At 57.0% G+C, this 13,977-nt stretch overlaps 1 protein-coding gene across 10 annotated transcripts in view; it reads right to left on the reverse strand.

The window, feature by feature from the left end:
* Positions 1-13,977, reverse strand: part of GRM4 (glutamate metabotropic receptor 4) — a 152,925-nt gene that overhangs the window by 28,909 nt on the left and 110,039 nt on the right. For 7 of the 10 annotated variants that reach the window (XM_023253865.2, XM_045057409.1, XM_023253859.2 and 4 more), the window contains one exon: positions 8,817-9,498. The exons of 1 other annotated variant lie outside the window; for it this stretch is intronic. In XM_023253865.2, the coding sequence (XP_023109633.1) occupies positions 9,317-9,498 (182 nt within the window). In that variant the 3' untranslated portion in view covers positions 8,817-9,316. Of the gene's footprint in view, positions 1-7,441; positions 8,428-8,816; positions 11,071-13,977 lie in introns of those variants that run through there. 2 more of the 10 variants (XM_045057411.1, XM_045057412.1) reach the window with 2 other exon arrangements.

Genomic DNA, 13,977 nt, shown 5'->3' on the forward strand with positions numbered 1-13,977 from the left:
CGGGCATCCAATAAGAAATGATCAGGTCACGCAGAGGAAGGATATGCAGCTCATAATGAGAAGATCAATCAATCAATTGAAACCAGCCGGGAAATGACATGGCATGAGTGAGCGAGGATATTCAAACAGTTATTGTAACTGTATTCCACACGTTCAAGAAGCTGGAGGAAAACAAATGCTTAACTAGAGACATGGAAGGTATGAGAAAGACCCACTTGAGCCTCTAGAGACGAAAGTTACGGTGCTGAGATGAAAAATGCACTGGAAACAATTAACAGCAGTTGGAAACCACAGAGGGGGAAAAAGGTTAGGGAACCTCAAAACATAGTAATAAAACGTACACAAAATGAAACACAAAGAGGAAACAGACTCAAAATGAAAGAGTAGAGCATCACTGAGTTATTGGGCAACTTTGAGGCCAGATACATGTGTGCAGAGGTCCCTGAAGGAGAGAAGATAGAGGGGAGGACAGAAACAGTTTCGAAGAAATAATGGCCAAAAGCTTTCCAAATACGAGAACAGTAAACCCCCAGATCCCACAAGCTCCACAAAACCCAAGTGCAAGAAACATGAAGAAATGTCACACTGAGGCACGTCATAATCAAATTGCTTAAAACCGGCGATAAAGAGAAAAACTTAAAAGCAGCCAGAGAAAAGGGAGGTTATATACATGAGGACAAAGATCAGGATGACGACAGATTTCTCGCGGGAAAGACACAAGCCAGAAGGCAGGGAGCAGCATGTTTAAGGAACCGAGATGAAGACTGGAAGCTTGGGGGAAGGGCGGCGGGGGGGGGGGGAGGCAGAGCCCACCGTCCAGGGCGACAGGTGGTGACGGCATGAAATCCAGGGACAGCGGAGAGAGCGGCGGAGACTTAGCCACCGCCCTGGGGTGCGAAGCGCGGTGTAGGGGGAGCTGTGGATTCTGGCTCAGGTGGCTGCCGATCACCAAAACGGGGGACGTGGGAGAGGAACACATTTAGGAGACGCTGTGGCTTCCACCACGGATGATTCTGAGTAACTAGCAGGGTGCACGGAAGGAGGTTTGGAGGCTGGGAGAGATACATAAATTTGGCACTTGTCTGATGATAGATTAGTCAGAATAGGAAAAGCTGTAACTCAGAAACAAATAAATCCTGAAATCTCAGCATCTTAACAAAAAAGCTTCTTATTCACACAAAGTTCACAGCGGGTTGGCAGAGGAGGTGCTCGGGCCAGTGATTCGGGGACCCACCGGCCCTCGATCTTCTATGCCAACTAAACCCGCGAGAGGAGGGGCCTGAGGGAGGAACACCATAGGCCCCGGCGGGAAGTGATGGGCGTGGCCGCTCCCCACAGCTCATTGGCCAGAAATGTCACGTGGCCTCTAGCCGCCTGCAAGGGAGGCTGGGAAACGAAGGGGGAGGACGCGGAATTTTGGGAAAGCGCTGAGGCCGTGAGTTTAGGTGGGAGAGAAACCACGGAACTTTTGAGGTAGAAGAAAAGAACTAAAGGGCATGGGCCAGGAGCCCCAGAGGGAGCTCTAGCCTTTGAGGAGTGGGGGGGAAGAAAAGTCCTAAACCACAGAGGAGGGCGAGCCAGGTGGAGGAAGAAGAGAAGGGCACACACACACTGTCCTGGAGGGTAGGGCTCCAGGGCAGGTGCAAGACCCATCCTGACCTGCCCGTGTGTCCTTTGGAGTCTTGACATCGTCTTCAGGAGATAGTTATTATCTCTGTTTCACAGATGCAGAAAGCGAGGTTCCGAGGGCTGAGTGACTCAGGTGCCTGAGTCACAGTGACCTGGCAGAGACCAAAGCCAGGGTTCTTCCCCCCAAGCTCTGCTCCCTGCTTTCCCAAGTGCACCCTCGGAAGGGACAGTGCTTACCAGGGAGAGCTTTCACTGGGATCCTCTGAAAACCGTGCTTCTCTGATTTTCTAGGTTGATCGGGATGGTGGTGGGGAGGGTCTTTCTGGGGCCTCGCAAATCCTCACCAGCTTCTCGGCCCCCCGGACCTCAGGTTCCTCCACCACCTCCGTTGACCTGCACCCCGAGCACCACACTGTGGTAAGAGTGCAGGGCTGGCCGGCCCACCTGGACTGGTCCTGCCCCCCAAACAACCCGCACCCCTTCTCCGTCTTCTCCCCCTGCCCCACAGTATTAACAAAACCTCCTCCCGTCACAGATCACAGACAGACAACCGGGAGTGGGGATGCCAAAGCAAGGGCCTCATTTGCATAGGCAAGCTCCTCCCCCACCCCTTGATGTGTGCACAGTTGCCATAGCAACATGCCCCCAAAGACTCTTCTTCCCAGTCACCTCCCCTTCCTGTACTGCTTGGAATGCTGGCTCCCTACCCAGGCTGCGAGGGCTCAGAACTCAATCCCTCATTTTACGGATGAAGAAACTGAGGTCCAGAGAGGGAAAGCAACTTGCCCAAGGGCACACGGCGAGTCAGCAGCAGGTCCTTACCTAGAATCCGGGCCCCCTGATACCAACTCCAGGGTGTCTCTCACCCTGGGGCAGGGGGATCAGCTCCCTTTCCAATCATCAGCTTGCTACATTCAGGCTCACCTCGGGCCTCCAGGGAAGACCTTGGGCAGCTACAATGAAGAAATGACCACTGGGCTTTGGGCAGAGACTCAGGGTCAGAGCCAAGCACGGGGCATTGTGGAGGTGCGGATACAGCTAAATAGGCCCCTCTGGGTCTCCAGCCCAGCCCCTCCCCCACAACTCACTCATTCCACAAATATTTATTATATGCCTGCTGTGTGTCAGGTGCTGTTCTAGGCCCCCGGGGTTCAGCTGTGATCAAAGTGACGAAACCCCCTGCCCTACGGGGCTGACATCCTTGTGGGAGCAGGAAGATGACGTGCAAACCACGTGGACGTAATATGATGTTGGGGTGAGGTGGTGTTCAGAAAGGGGCAGAGGGCCACTTGCTACTCGAGTTAAGGTGATCTGCGTGTTCTTTCACAACTTACCTGTCCCCTGTCCCACACCCCAGGGCAGCTGGTATCTTCATACCAGACTCCGATATGATTGCCAAGCAATTGATGTGTTTTGGGCGAACGCACCTTGGCCCAGGAGACTGAGGCTTTACCGGTAGAATTTTAAGTAGCACAGGTGGCAGCTGGGAAGATGTTTGGGGGCAGCGGGCTCCCTGAAACGCTGCGGGCAGCTGCCCTTCCTGTTCCTAGCATGGCCTGCAGGCTCAAAAAAATCTATCAGAGGCCCAGCAAAGATCACCTACCACCACGCTCCAGCATCAAAATACTAGACTGCAGTATAGTTCCTGCAGAAAGATGGCCCTTCACCTCATAGTGAGAAAGAACAGCAACTCACAAGTGCCCCTGGAAGCGGACTCCAGATGTCAGGCTCTGTTAGCAGACCCCTCCCTGGGAGGGGGGTTTTATTCCACTGCCTGTGGAAATCTTCAAACGTGTAAGTGGAGAGTAGTATAAAGAAACTCCCAGGTGCCTGTGTGCAGCTCAAGAAACAGCAACTCGAGGCTACTCGGGTTTTCACCCGACCCCCTTCCTGCCCACTGGAACAGCAAACTGGGACTGGTTTTATAAGGAAAGGGAAGAGCAGGAAGGCCCTCCCACCCCAACTTGGAAGAGGAGGGCTCTCCAGAAGTTCCAACAAGGCAAGCCAACAAGGAGGCATTCTTGGGCAGGGAGTGCCCAGGGCAGACCCTGAAGCTGAGGGAGCCCTGGGGAGCCACAGCCAGGATGGGGGCTCCTGGGTCAGCTGATGGGGTAGAGGAGCCTGGCTAAGGGAGCCAAGCCCCATTTCCTGCCCCAATTTCACCTCTTTGTTTTCTTTCCCTCCTCTCTCTCCCCCCACCTCTTGCAATAAAAACATAATTATGGGCTTTATAAAAAAAAAAAAAAGGCAAATTATGGTGACATGCTTTAATTATCTGCCGAGCAATGGCGGGCTGAATTACACAGGCAGGGCCTTGGAGGTTACCTAAAAATAAAGCAAGAAGCCTCATTAAATGCTAATTGCTGCTTTTGCCAACTGAAGTGAGATTTGGGCACCATGTGCCATTCAGTGCCAGGCTGTCTTCAGGGAGGTCCAAGCCCTGGGAGGCTCCGAGTGCCAGGGCCAAGCTCTGCTGGGCACCCAGGGCAGTGCAGGGCAGGCGGTGGGGGCAGAGAGAAGCTCAGATGTCAGGGAGAGTGCCTCAGTCTCCCCTTGCTGTTGAGTGGGCAGATGGAAACCCCAGGCTGGGAGGAGGAAGCTGCAGGCCTTAGTAAGAGCCTCCAAAACAAAGGGCCTGTGGCCTGTCCTCTGGCCAGAGAGGAGCCACATGGCCTCCTGAAAGGTCAGCATCTTTCTGTGGGCTCCCGAGGACCCCTCTGGGCCTGGAGGCTGAGATGGTGTGGGGGCACCTGGCATGGTGTTCACAGGCCACTTCCTGGTCCTTTTTGCCTCTGCCACCAGGGCCTGAGAAGGCAGGACAGGAGAAACAGACTAGGAGACACTGGAACTTCGCATCTGAGCTGGAAGGGACCCAAGCTTGTATACTGCCTCTGAGGCTGAGTCCCCAGGGACCTAGGAGTTCCACAAAGGTGTCCTGTGTGTCCCGCTGGCTTGGTAGCTTGGTGGGCTTCTGCCCCGGGCTAGTAGTAGCCTAGCCTTGGCTTTGGGCCTCCATGAGCTCTCAAGTGGGCGTTGTTCCCTCTTGTCTGCAGAACCCCAAAGTCCAGTGCCACATCCACCTCATTCATTACTTCACACCCTCAGCCTGGCCCGTAGTAGGTACTTAATACCTGTGGATTGGATGCGTAAAGAACCAAGTCTGGGTGGGGCCCATAATTTGCTTTTCTAACAAGTTCCCGGGGATGCTGCTGCTGATTTAAAGGAAAGGTTCTGCCATTGGAACAGCTTGAAAACCACCGAGTTCCCTGGCCCACTGGGCTGCATAGCAGACACCTGGGGAGATTGTAAAATGTATTGTCACCGGCCCCACCCACAAAGGAGGAGGCTGCAGCCCTGGGACCTCTGGGCCTCTCCCTGGGAGCTTGTGGACACCCCATCACCCTGCTTACCGAGCAAAGGTCTCTGGGGGCCACCATCCCTCTCTCCAGGGAACCAGGGGCACTGCAAAGCCAGCCCCCATCTTTTTGAAGTATAAAATTCCAAAGGCACTGCTCATCTGCCTCTCTTGGGTGTCCCACATGAGCCCGGGGAATTAGGAGCAAAGGAGCCCGGCAGAGGGAGCAAAGGTGAGCAGCCACGGGGCTTTCCCACCCGTGCATCAGAGCACATCCCAGTGGGGCCCACCTGTGGGATCCCAGGCCCGGCTTCACCGGCTGTGCCTTCCAGGTGATGCGTGACACCCACCCTCCCACACCCCTGCGCCGGGTCTGCCTCCCGGAAGTGCTGGGGAGACTAGTCCCTCCTCTCCACCCCTGACCCATGGAGCCGCACACTTCTCCATTTCCCGGACACGGCTCCTTGGAATTCACACCCCACCCAAGGCTTCCCCTACCTACCCCACCCTATTCCTATAACTATGTTCCTTTGGGATATTCAGCATTTCTAGGCTGTAGAAATGCTGAGGCCTAGATCTTCCCCATCAGACGGGAAGCTCTTTGAGGGACAGGCTGTGTTTTGCCCCTCAGACAGGGCAGTCCCTGAAGGTGGGACCATGTCTCCTCCATCTGACTGGCACCCCCCTGAGGCCGGGGCCTGGGTGCCTCCTTTCCACCTGCCCCTTCACAGAGTCCTAGGCAGGCTGGACTAGGCCAAGTCTCAGGAATGCCTGACGGGTCTAAGGCCCACCAAGAGCCCACCCCTGGCTCTGGGCACTGAGGGGAGCAGAGCGGGCAGCACCCCACTCGGAAAGAAGTTGATTCTCCCCAGTGGAACCTAGAAGAGGGGCTCCACAGATATGGGGGGCTCCACAGATGTGGGGAGGGTGCCTGGGAAAGGCCTGTGCTGAGCATCAAATCCTCCGCCTAGCCTTGGGCCTCAACACCGCAATCGCCTTGGGAGGGAAACAGACCAGAGAGGGGACAAGGTGCCCGGGCTGGAGATGTCATTGGAGGACTGGCTGCACTCCCCTTCATCCAAACCGCCCCCCACCACAGGCACGCGCTCACACACCCCGCCCTGGGAGCTTCTGGCAAACACCCTTGGTCTGACCACCTAGTTTTGCCTGATTAGGCTAGAGCACTGGGTAGAATCTATTCTGGGGCGCAGGAACCATCCTGCGAAAGCAAGACAGTGAGAGACACCCGCTTTGCCCTTCCTTTCCTTACAAATACCGAGCATAAAGTAGGTGCTCTACACACACACACACTCTCTCTCTCTCTCTCTCTCTCTCTCTCCCAGGCCCTTCAAGGGAACAGATTGAGCAGAGGTGGGCGTGACACCAGCCCTCCCGAAGGAGTTAGACGGGCTTACATAGGGGGCACTGCCCAGGGCACCATTTAATGCACCAGCCTCACCTCTACACACCCGGTCCCTGCCTGGCCCCCACTGGGGTCCTTCCAGGCCCTTGGCCCTCGTGCCCACTTCAGCCAGCCAAGGAGGTAGGAGGGGGTGTGGGGCCTGGGGCGGGCCAGAAAGGGGCGGCACAGGAAGCCTGGGCTTCAGCTGCCGCTGTGGCCTCATTGTGTCGCTGGCTCTGTAATTTACCCCCAGCAGGGCCCAGCCCCTAAGCTGCTTCCCGCTCCCTCCCGCCCAGCCTGCCAACGAAGCCAGCTGCTGTGAACACACACTTGCACACTTGCCGCTGGCCAGGGACAAGCATCATCACGATGTGGGTGCAATGTGGTTTTACCCCCACTTGGGCCTAAACAGACACACTAGACAGACAAGCATGCATATGGAGGTACCAAGAGCACACACAGACGTGCAGCCAAAACAGACACACACACAGGGCTGGGGGAGCCACACGCACATACCTGTGCCACACACCTGGCCCACGCGGACACACGCCACACTCCAATCGCTAGGACAGAGACACACATCATCCTAGCACCTGTCACCTGGAGACAGGACAGGCGGGAGGGCAGGGCTGTGGGTGCTGGGAGCCCTGGAAGCCAATTTCTCAAGAGGAGAGTTTCCGGGCTAGATGGAGGAGAAGAAGAAGCTCGTTACGGGGCGGGGATCGGAGGCCCAGGTGTAAGGACTGTGAGAGGAGAGGAAGGGCCAAAACGGTACCTTCCTTAGGGGCTGCAGGGCCAGGGACAGGAATAGAACATCCCCCTTACTTAGGGGACCGCCAGCGGCTGGTTTCTGGAATCTGCTGCAAAGTCCTGGTCTCTCCCTGCCCAAGGCCTCTCCATGCTCCCACTCGATGCCAGCCCCGGAGGCAGCCTCCATCGCCCGCAAGCCCTAGGGTCCATGACCCACTTGCTCCTTGCCTCTAATTCCAGGCTCTCCGGCTGCAGGTTGAGACTGGGGTCCCCCTGCAGGGCCCTCAGTGGATGTGGAGCCAGGGTGCAAAACCATGTGTTTATTTTTATTAGAAATGTTCTTGGTATAAAAACAATCATGCGCTACACATTGTCATCAATAACCATCACCAAACACCCAGGCACTGAACTCCGTGTCATCAGCAGGACGGGCAGGCGGGCAGGCGGGCAGGACACACAGCAGACGGGAGGGGGCAGGCGGGCAGGCTGCGGGCCACAGGGACACACACAGAGGCCACCAGGAGGACGCGGCACTTTGCAACACACGCGAGATTCGTTTTTGTTTTGGCTTTTTTGTGTTTGGAATTTTTTTGAGCTTTTTCTCTTTTGCGACACATATGGTTTGGTGAATTGGGAGGTGGTGACGGGGAGAGAGCAAAGGCGGGATGCGATGAAGGTGAGGAGGGGGCGAGGACAGGGAAGAAAAATGCACGAGACCTGGGTGGAGCACAAGAGAAAAAACTGGAGAGACCTGGAGACAGAGAATGCATCAGGGAGAGGAGGCAGAGGCAGAAAGAAAGAAAGAAAGAAAGAAGAGTAGAGCACACAGGTGAAGACACAGAGAGAAAAGGCAGTGATAAAATAAAGACAGGGATGGAGACGGACTCGGACGGTCACCAGTGGGACAGGCAGAGACGAAGGGAGAGAGAGAAAACCAACACTGGGGCCCACACAGCCTGGGCCCCTGTGATTTGGGGCCAGGAGGGGCCATGGTCCAAGATGCAGGCTCTTGGGGTGGCCTGAAGCTTCCCCAGCCCCTTGTCCTCCTCCTGTCACCTGCCCGGCTTGCCCAGGCTGCCCAGCAGTGACCGCCGGGGGCTCTGCTGTCCTCAGCACCAAGCCACGTCCGTGGGCGCCCACGGGCAGGCAAGACATCAGCTGGGCCCCTGGGAGTGGCCCTGGCCCGACGCATCAGCCACAAGGGTCTTGGATCCTCCTCTTGTTCGGCTCTGGCGGCCTAGCTAGATTGCATGGTTGGTGTAGGTGACGTAGGTCTGTTTGGTGGCCAGTGCTGGAAGGAGAGAGACCAGGGGTACCCAGGCATCAGGGGCTGGCTTCTTCAAACCCCCCTTCCGCTCAGGCATTGCCCTGCCCACGGCATCAAGTCCAGACCCCTGAACCAAGCAGTTCACAGCTCCCAAACCTCATGGTGGCCCCACCCCACCCATCCCATCGCTTGCCCCCCCTTTCCTTCCACCACCCTGCACCCCCCCCCCCACCTCACTGGACTCGCCCAGTCTCTGAACATCCTTCCCACCTCCACATCTTTGCTGGGGCCAGGCTGCTTGCCTGGAGTGCCCTGCCCTCCCCACAGTTGTTTTAGTTAGGACCCCTCCTTAGAACACTCCCGCCCAACCCCCCCCCCGACGAAGCCCCTGCCACCTCCCGACTCCACCACACTTGAAGAGAATTGTTTTTATTTGTAATATAATTGTATAGCCTTAAAGTATTATCAACAGAAGTTTTCAGGTCAACAGCACACGTTCTAGAAGAACACATGCAAAGAACAGACATTAGACATAGCCTGGCAGCCTAGGGGACGGGAGTGGTGAGTTGGGGCGGAGGAAATAAATGATGGAACCGGAGCAGGGGGGGCTCATGAGGCTAGAAACTGACGAGCTGACCAGTTGGCCCCCGTGCCACACCCAAGGGAAGTGGAAGGCCTCCAGGTCCCCTTGGGCCTTGGTCCGGCTACCCTTCCCATTTCTAGGTGTCCCTGTCTCACCTCAGCCCCAAGGCCTCCTTATCCATACCCATGGCTCTGGCCCTCCCTCAGCCACTCCCGGGGCCCTCCCCACCACTCACAGCTGGGTGACAACATCAGATTTTCCGGGCAGCACGAGCCTCCCCCTGCCTCTGCCCGGCCGGGATTCAGACCTCACGGCAGCCTAGTGAGGAGGCTAGGTAAATGCCACCCTCATGTGAAAAATGAGGCACTGGGATGAGGACCCTGGCCAGGTCCTTGGTTCTGTCCTGTCCAGATCCAGGGTCTCCCTCCATGGCCTGGGACAGCTCAGTGGAGAGTAATCAAGGTCAGCCTTGCCGCTTGGGGTGAGAGTTGTGTGCTGGTGCCCAGAGGAGGCTGGATGGGAGACAATCGGGGGGCCCTTGTTCATAAAGCTGCCCTGACACCCCATCAGGGTCCTGTCTTCTCGGGAAAGGAGTGCATGGCCAAGGCATCTGGCCTGAGGCAGAGGGCACTGAGGGGAGCAGTGCGGTGGGCTGCCCACAGTACCCCCCAATCCTCTCTACCCCATTTTCCCTGGGCCCATGACTGCCAAGTAAAGACTACATTTCCCGAGCTCCCTGCTTGATGGCGTTCCTGCGAATGACACGTGAGGGTCGTGAGGGCTGTGTGTGACTTGCATGTCATTTGATTAAAACAGATGGTTTCTCCTGTACTTCCTCTCTTCTGCTTTCCACGGGCAGAACAGACACTGAGGGCAACTAGCCTCAGCACAGCCCTCTGGGAGCCAACGGAGCCAGATGGAAGAAACCCGGGTCCCCATTCCTGCCCATCTACCACACCAGTGTAGCTGGAAGCCCACTGACACGGGCCAGATTGCTGGGTCCAACTCTCAGAGGGTCCATCAAGTGTGGCAAGAAGCAAACTCGTTGGGGGTGGGGTGAGCAGAGGACGGCACCGTAGGATCAGTGGGGAGGCACACGGGGTGGAGGGCAGGTGAATGAAAGGAAAGGAAGAACTTTCTCCCGGCCAGAGCTGAGTGGAGAGGATGGCCTTATGTGGTCGTGGAAATATTCAAGCAGAACATGAACAATCACTTGGCTGGGCAGTAGCCGGGAAGTTTTGAGTTTTAGGTGCCACCGGGCCAGGTGACGGGGCCCATGACTTCAGGAAGAGAGTAAGAACACAGCACCTTACAGTGTGCCAAGACTTGCCACCTTCGTTTCTAAAATGACCCATATGCCTCCAGGGCGCCGGCTGACCATGAGAGAAGAAGGACCATGGACAGCACCCGTGAGGCGCCTGCCTGGCTGGGCATACTTGGGGAAGGAACCTGCCATGCGGCCAGAGGTGCTGAGAGGGAGGTATGAGGGTGCACAGATCTAGGGACAGGAGCCTCTAATCCCCGCTCTGTGACTTCCAGAAGCTCTTCCCCCACCCTGCTAGGCCTCAGTTTCCCTACCTGTTACATGAGAGCGGTGGCCCTTTTGCCCCAACTGCTTGTCCTGAGGGGCTCCCCCAGCCCCAGTCTCCACCCTCCGCTACCCAGCACTGTCAGAAAATGAGCCGGCAGCTTAATCACGAGCTGCAGGCCAGGCCGATGAGAATCAGTTCCCCAGGGCTCCATCACCCCCTGGGTGAACTGATAAAATTGAGTTTCCAAACCTGTAAACCCGTCAGCAGCCATGGCTCAGGGGTGAAGGAAAACTGCACCAGCAGCAGCAGCAGCAAAACCACCAACTGTAGGGAACTGGGCGCCTGAGGGCGGCCGTGGGGGCACCGAGGCGGGTGAGAGGGGAGCAGGTGGTGGGGGAGGTGAGGGACAGTTGGGCCCTGCTGTCCCTCTAAGACCAGAGCTGTCTCCAATAGAAAATCCAGTCCTTGGGTTCCAGAACCTGGAAGCGCATTCGGCCCTCAGCTACAAGCCAGGGGCCCCAGAGTCCTTCAGCGGAGCTTCGGTCTCACCATCTGGAAAATGGGAGCAGTGAGTCTGCCCGGGCTCCCGGGAGCTAACTGTGAGGCTCAAAGGGAAGCCCTCTGGCCAGGAGTCAGGAGACTTTGGGTCCAGTCCTGCCCTCCCCAGGACAGGGGATCTCAGCACCTTCCAACAACTTGAACCTCTCGAGTCTCAAGTCCCTCATCTGTAAAATGGGATAACAAACCCTTGGCTGGCTCTCAGCCACAGGGTGGATGGAAATCCTCTTTAAACCCTGCAAAGGGACAGGGCTGAAATAACTATAGCAATGAGGACAGGGCGGGGAGAGCGACACTCCAGGGGCATCCTCAGCATGAAGGGAGGGACGGGGTGAGGGGTGTGTACAAAGGTCCCCAAACCCATCCCTTGCCGATGACAGGCTGTTGCTGCTGGTTTTCAGTCCCTGCCACCTCAGATAACAATTAGCTGGGCAACGGCAAGCATGAGCTGACAGCCCCCATTTGTTGCCCCATGTCTCTGTGCCCAATCTGCCCGCAATCAGGCCCCTGAATTATTTATTCTGTTGTTTGTTTAAAGATTCGTGGCCTGCCAGTGACAGAGTGAAAAATGTCCCTGTTTCACAGGAGTGACATCTCCCCACTTTTCCCGCTCACGCCCCCTCGGTCTGGCATCCCCAGAATTAATCACCTGGCTCCCACCCAACACGTCTACAGCCCCTGCTGTCACCGAGCTAAGGGGCAGTGGGGGCAAGGGGCCCTGGCCTGTGGCTTCTACGGCAGCTCTCACCCTTCCCCTGCAGGAAGCAGGGGGCTGGGAACACTGTATGTCCCCTCGCCAAGCCTCCGCTCCCCTCCTTGTCTGGTGGGGGGTGGGGTGGGAAGGGGTAGTAATTGTACCCTGTCCCCATGTGACCAACCTGAAGAGAGTCAGAAGAAACAATGTCTATCACAACTGTCAGGGAAGGTCCCACACTCTGCTTCCCTCCTTTGGAGTCAGGGTGTTAGCTCTAGTCAGCCGCCCATGGTCCCTGGAGGGTTAATGCCCCACTCTGATGAGCCCGGGGGCCGGAGCTCGTTTGACAGACCTGCTCCTGCCCCAGCAGAGTAAGGTATGAAGGATGGAACCCGGGAAGGGTAAATCTCCATGGGAAGGAGGAAAACAGAAGTCAGGAGTGGGGGGTGGGGAGCAGTGAGGGGGTCCCTGCTCGGGACGGAAGGGCCTGGCTAGGGGCCGCACGTGGGGTTTCTGCAGATCTAGACACAAAAGGCCAGAGATGGGGAGTTCTAGGAGGACAGTGCCCCTTCCCATCTCAGAGTGGAGGGCCCACGTGGCACCTGAAGGGAGGGCTGTAGGTCCCAGGGAAGCTGGTGCTCTGGGAGGAAGAGCAAGATTGAAAAGAACCAGAGGTCATTTGGCAAAAGACGGCGTTGGAGGTGGGCAACACAGAGTCCTCAGGATGTCAGTGAAAGGGGTGTGTCAGAAGCCAGGTATACTGCTCTGCCCGGAGAATGGAGACCCAGAGATAGGGAGGCCATGTGAAGTCAGGGTCAAGGGAAAGACACTGTGTGGGCCAGCCAGCCACCACCTTGCTGTGTGACCTCAGGAGAATCCCTCACCCTCTCTGGGCCTCGGCTGCGAATCAAACCTCTAGCCCTACCCAGGCCTCACGGGCCTCCTGTCGAGATCACGGAACAGGGGAGAGGGCTTTGGGAGTAAAAAGTCCTGTTTGGATGTAGGAAGGGACTCTCCTTCTTTCCACAGGTGGCAGTCACTCAACAGGCGGAAGCCGTGCCCAGAAAGGAAGGGAGGATGCTTCACCCGGAGCCACAGGTGGGGAGCCTGTGAGAGGCGCTGCCCCGGCCAAAACACACCAGGGAGGCCAGGTCTCCTATTTCTCCTGACCTACTTGCGGATGACAAAGGGCCTCCTCTCCGGAGCCTGTGCTCCAGACCCTCCTGGAGTCTAGCCCATATCCCTCCTGCTGCCATGGCCGATGTCCATTTGGGGCCTCTGCCCCAGGACTAGAGGCAAGAAGCTGAGTGTTAACTCCCAGGTCCTCTGGGACTGAAAGTCTCCTGGGCGGGGGGGGCTCTGCTCCTCCTTCCCCACCAACGGGAGCCCCCCAGGACTCTCAGAGAGCAGGGGAGGCAGGAGATGCTGCCATTTAAACTATTTGGGCACTTGCAGGATGTCCGGGGAGGGAGCCAGCATCTCAGGGGGGCAGGGTGACCATAGCAACCCCTCTATCTCTCACCCCACAGGTGGGAGACCCCACGGCTCACCTCCCAGGGCAGAGGCCTCCGTCCTTCTGAGAAGGGAGCAGTGATACTACCGTGGAGGTCAAGTCCAGGCCGGGCGCCTGCTGGCTGCGTGACTTGGGTGAGTCCCTAATCTTTCTGAGCCTCCCTTTACTCTTCTGGTTTACACAGATGATAAAAATACCTGCCTTTCAAGGCTGCTGTGAAGACGAAAACTGGTACATGGTAGGTGTGATACACAATCAGGGTTTAGGAAATGGTCACCACTATTACAGGTGCCCCCAAGGTCTAACCTGTCCCTCACATGCTCTGCCTCTCTCTCCTCTCAATCTCTTCTCACAGAGGGCTGGCTGCAGGGGGACCAGAAAAGTTGGCAAAGATGGTGGCCTTGCTCCCTCCCATGTACATTCCTGCCCAGGCCGAGACCTTGGGCCTGCCCCTTAGATGCCAAGGTCCCTGTGTCCTTCTCTCTCCCCATCCCCCTCTACTGCTGAGGTCTCCTTGGACAATCCCTTGGGAACACCCTGCTACCTGGGAACTGAGGCCTCTGAAGGCCCTCTGTCCAACTCACTCCTTCCCTTACCCATCCTGGGGACCCACATCCTGAGGCCCCACACCCTCAGGGCCCTGGTAGAAGGTGGCCACACAGAAGGTGGCACCAGAGCCTCTGTGCCCAGGTTA

This window comes from Felis catus, chromosome B2 (genome assembly GCF_018350175.1).
Source record: "Felis catus isolate Fca126 chromosome B2, F.catus_Fca126_mat1.0, whole genome shotgun sequence".
Classification (NCBI taxonomy): Eukaryota; Metazoa; Chordata; class Mammalia; order Carnivora; family Felidae; genus Felis; species Felis catus.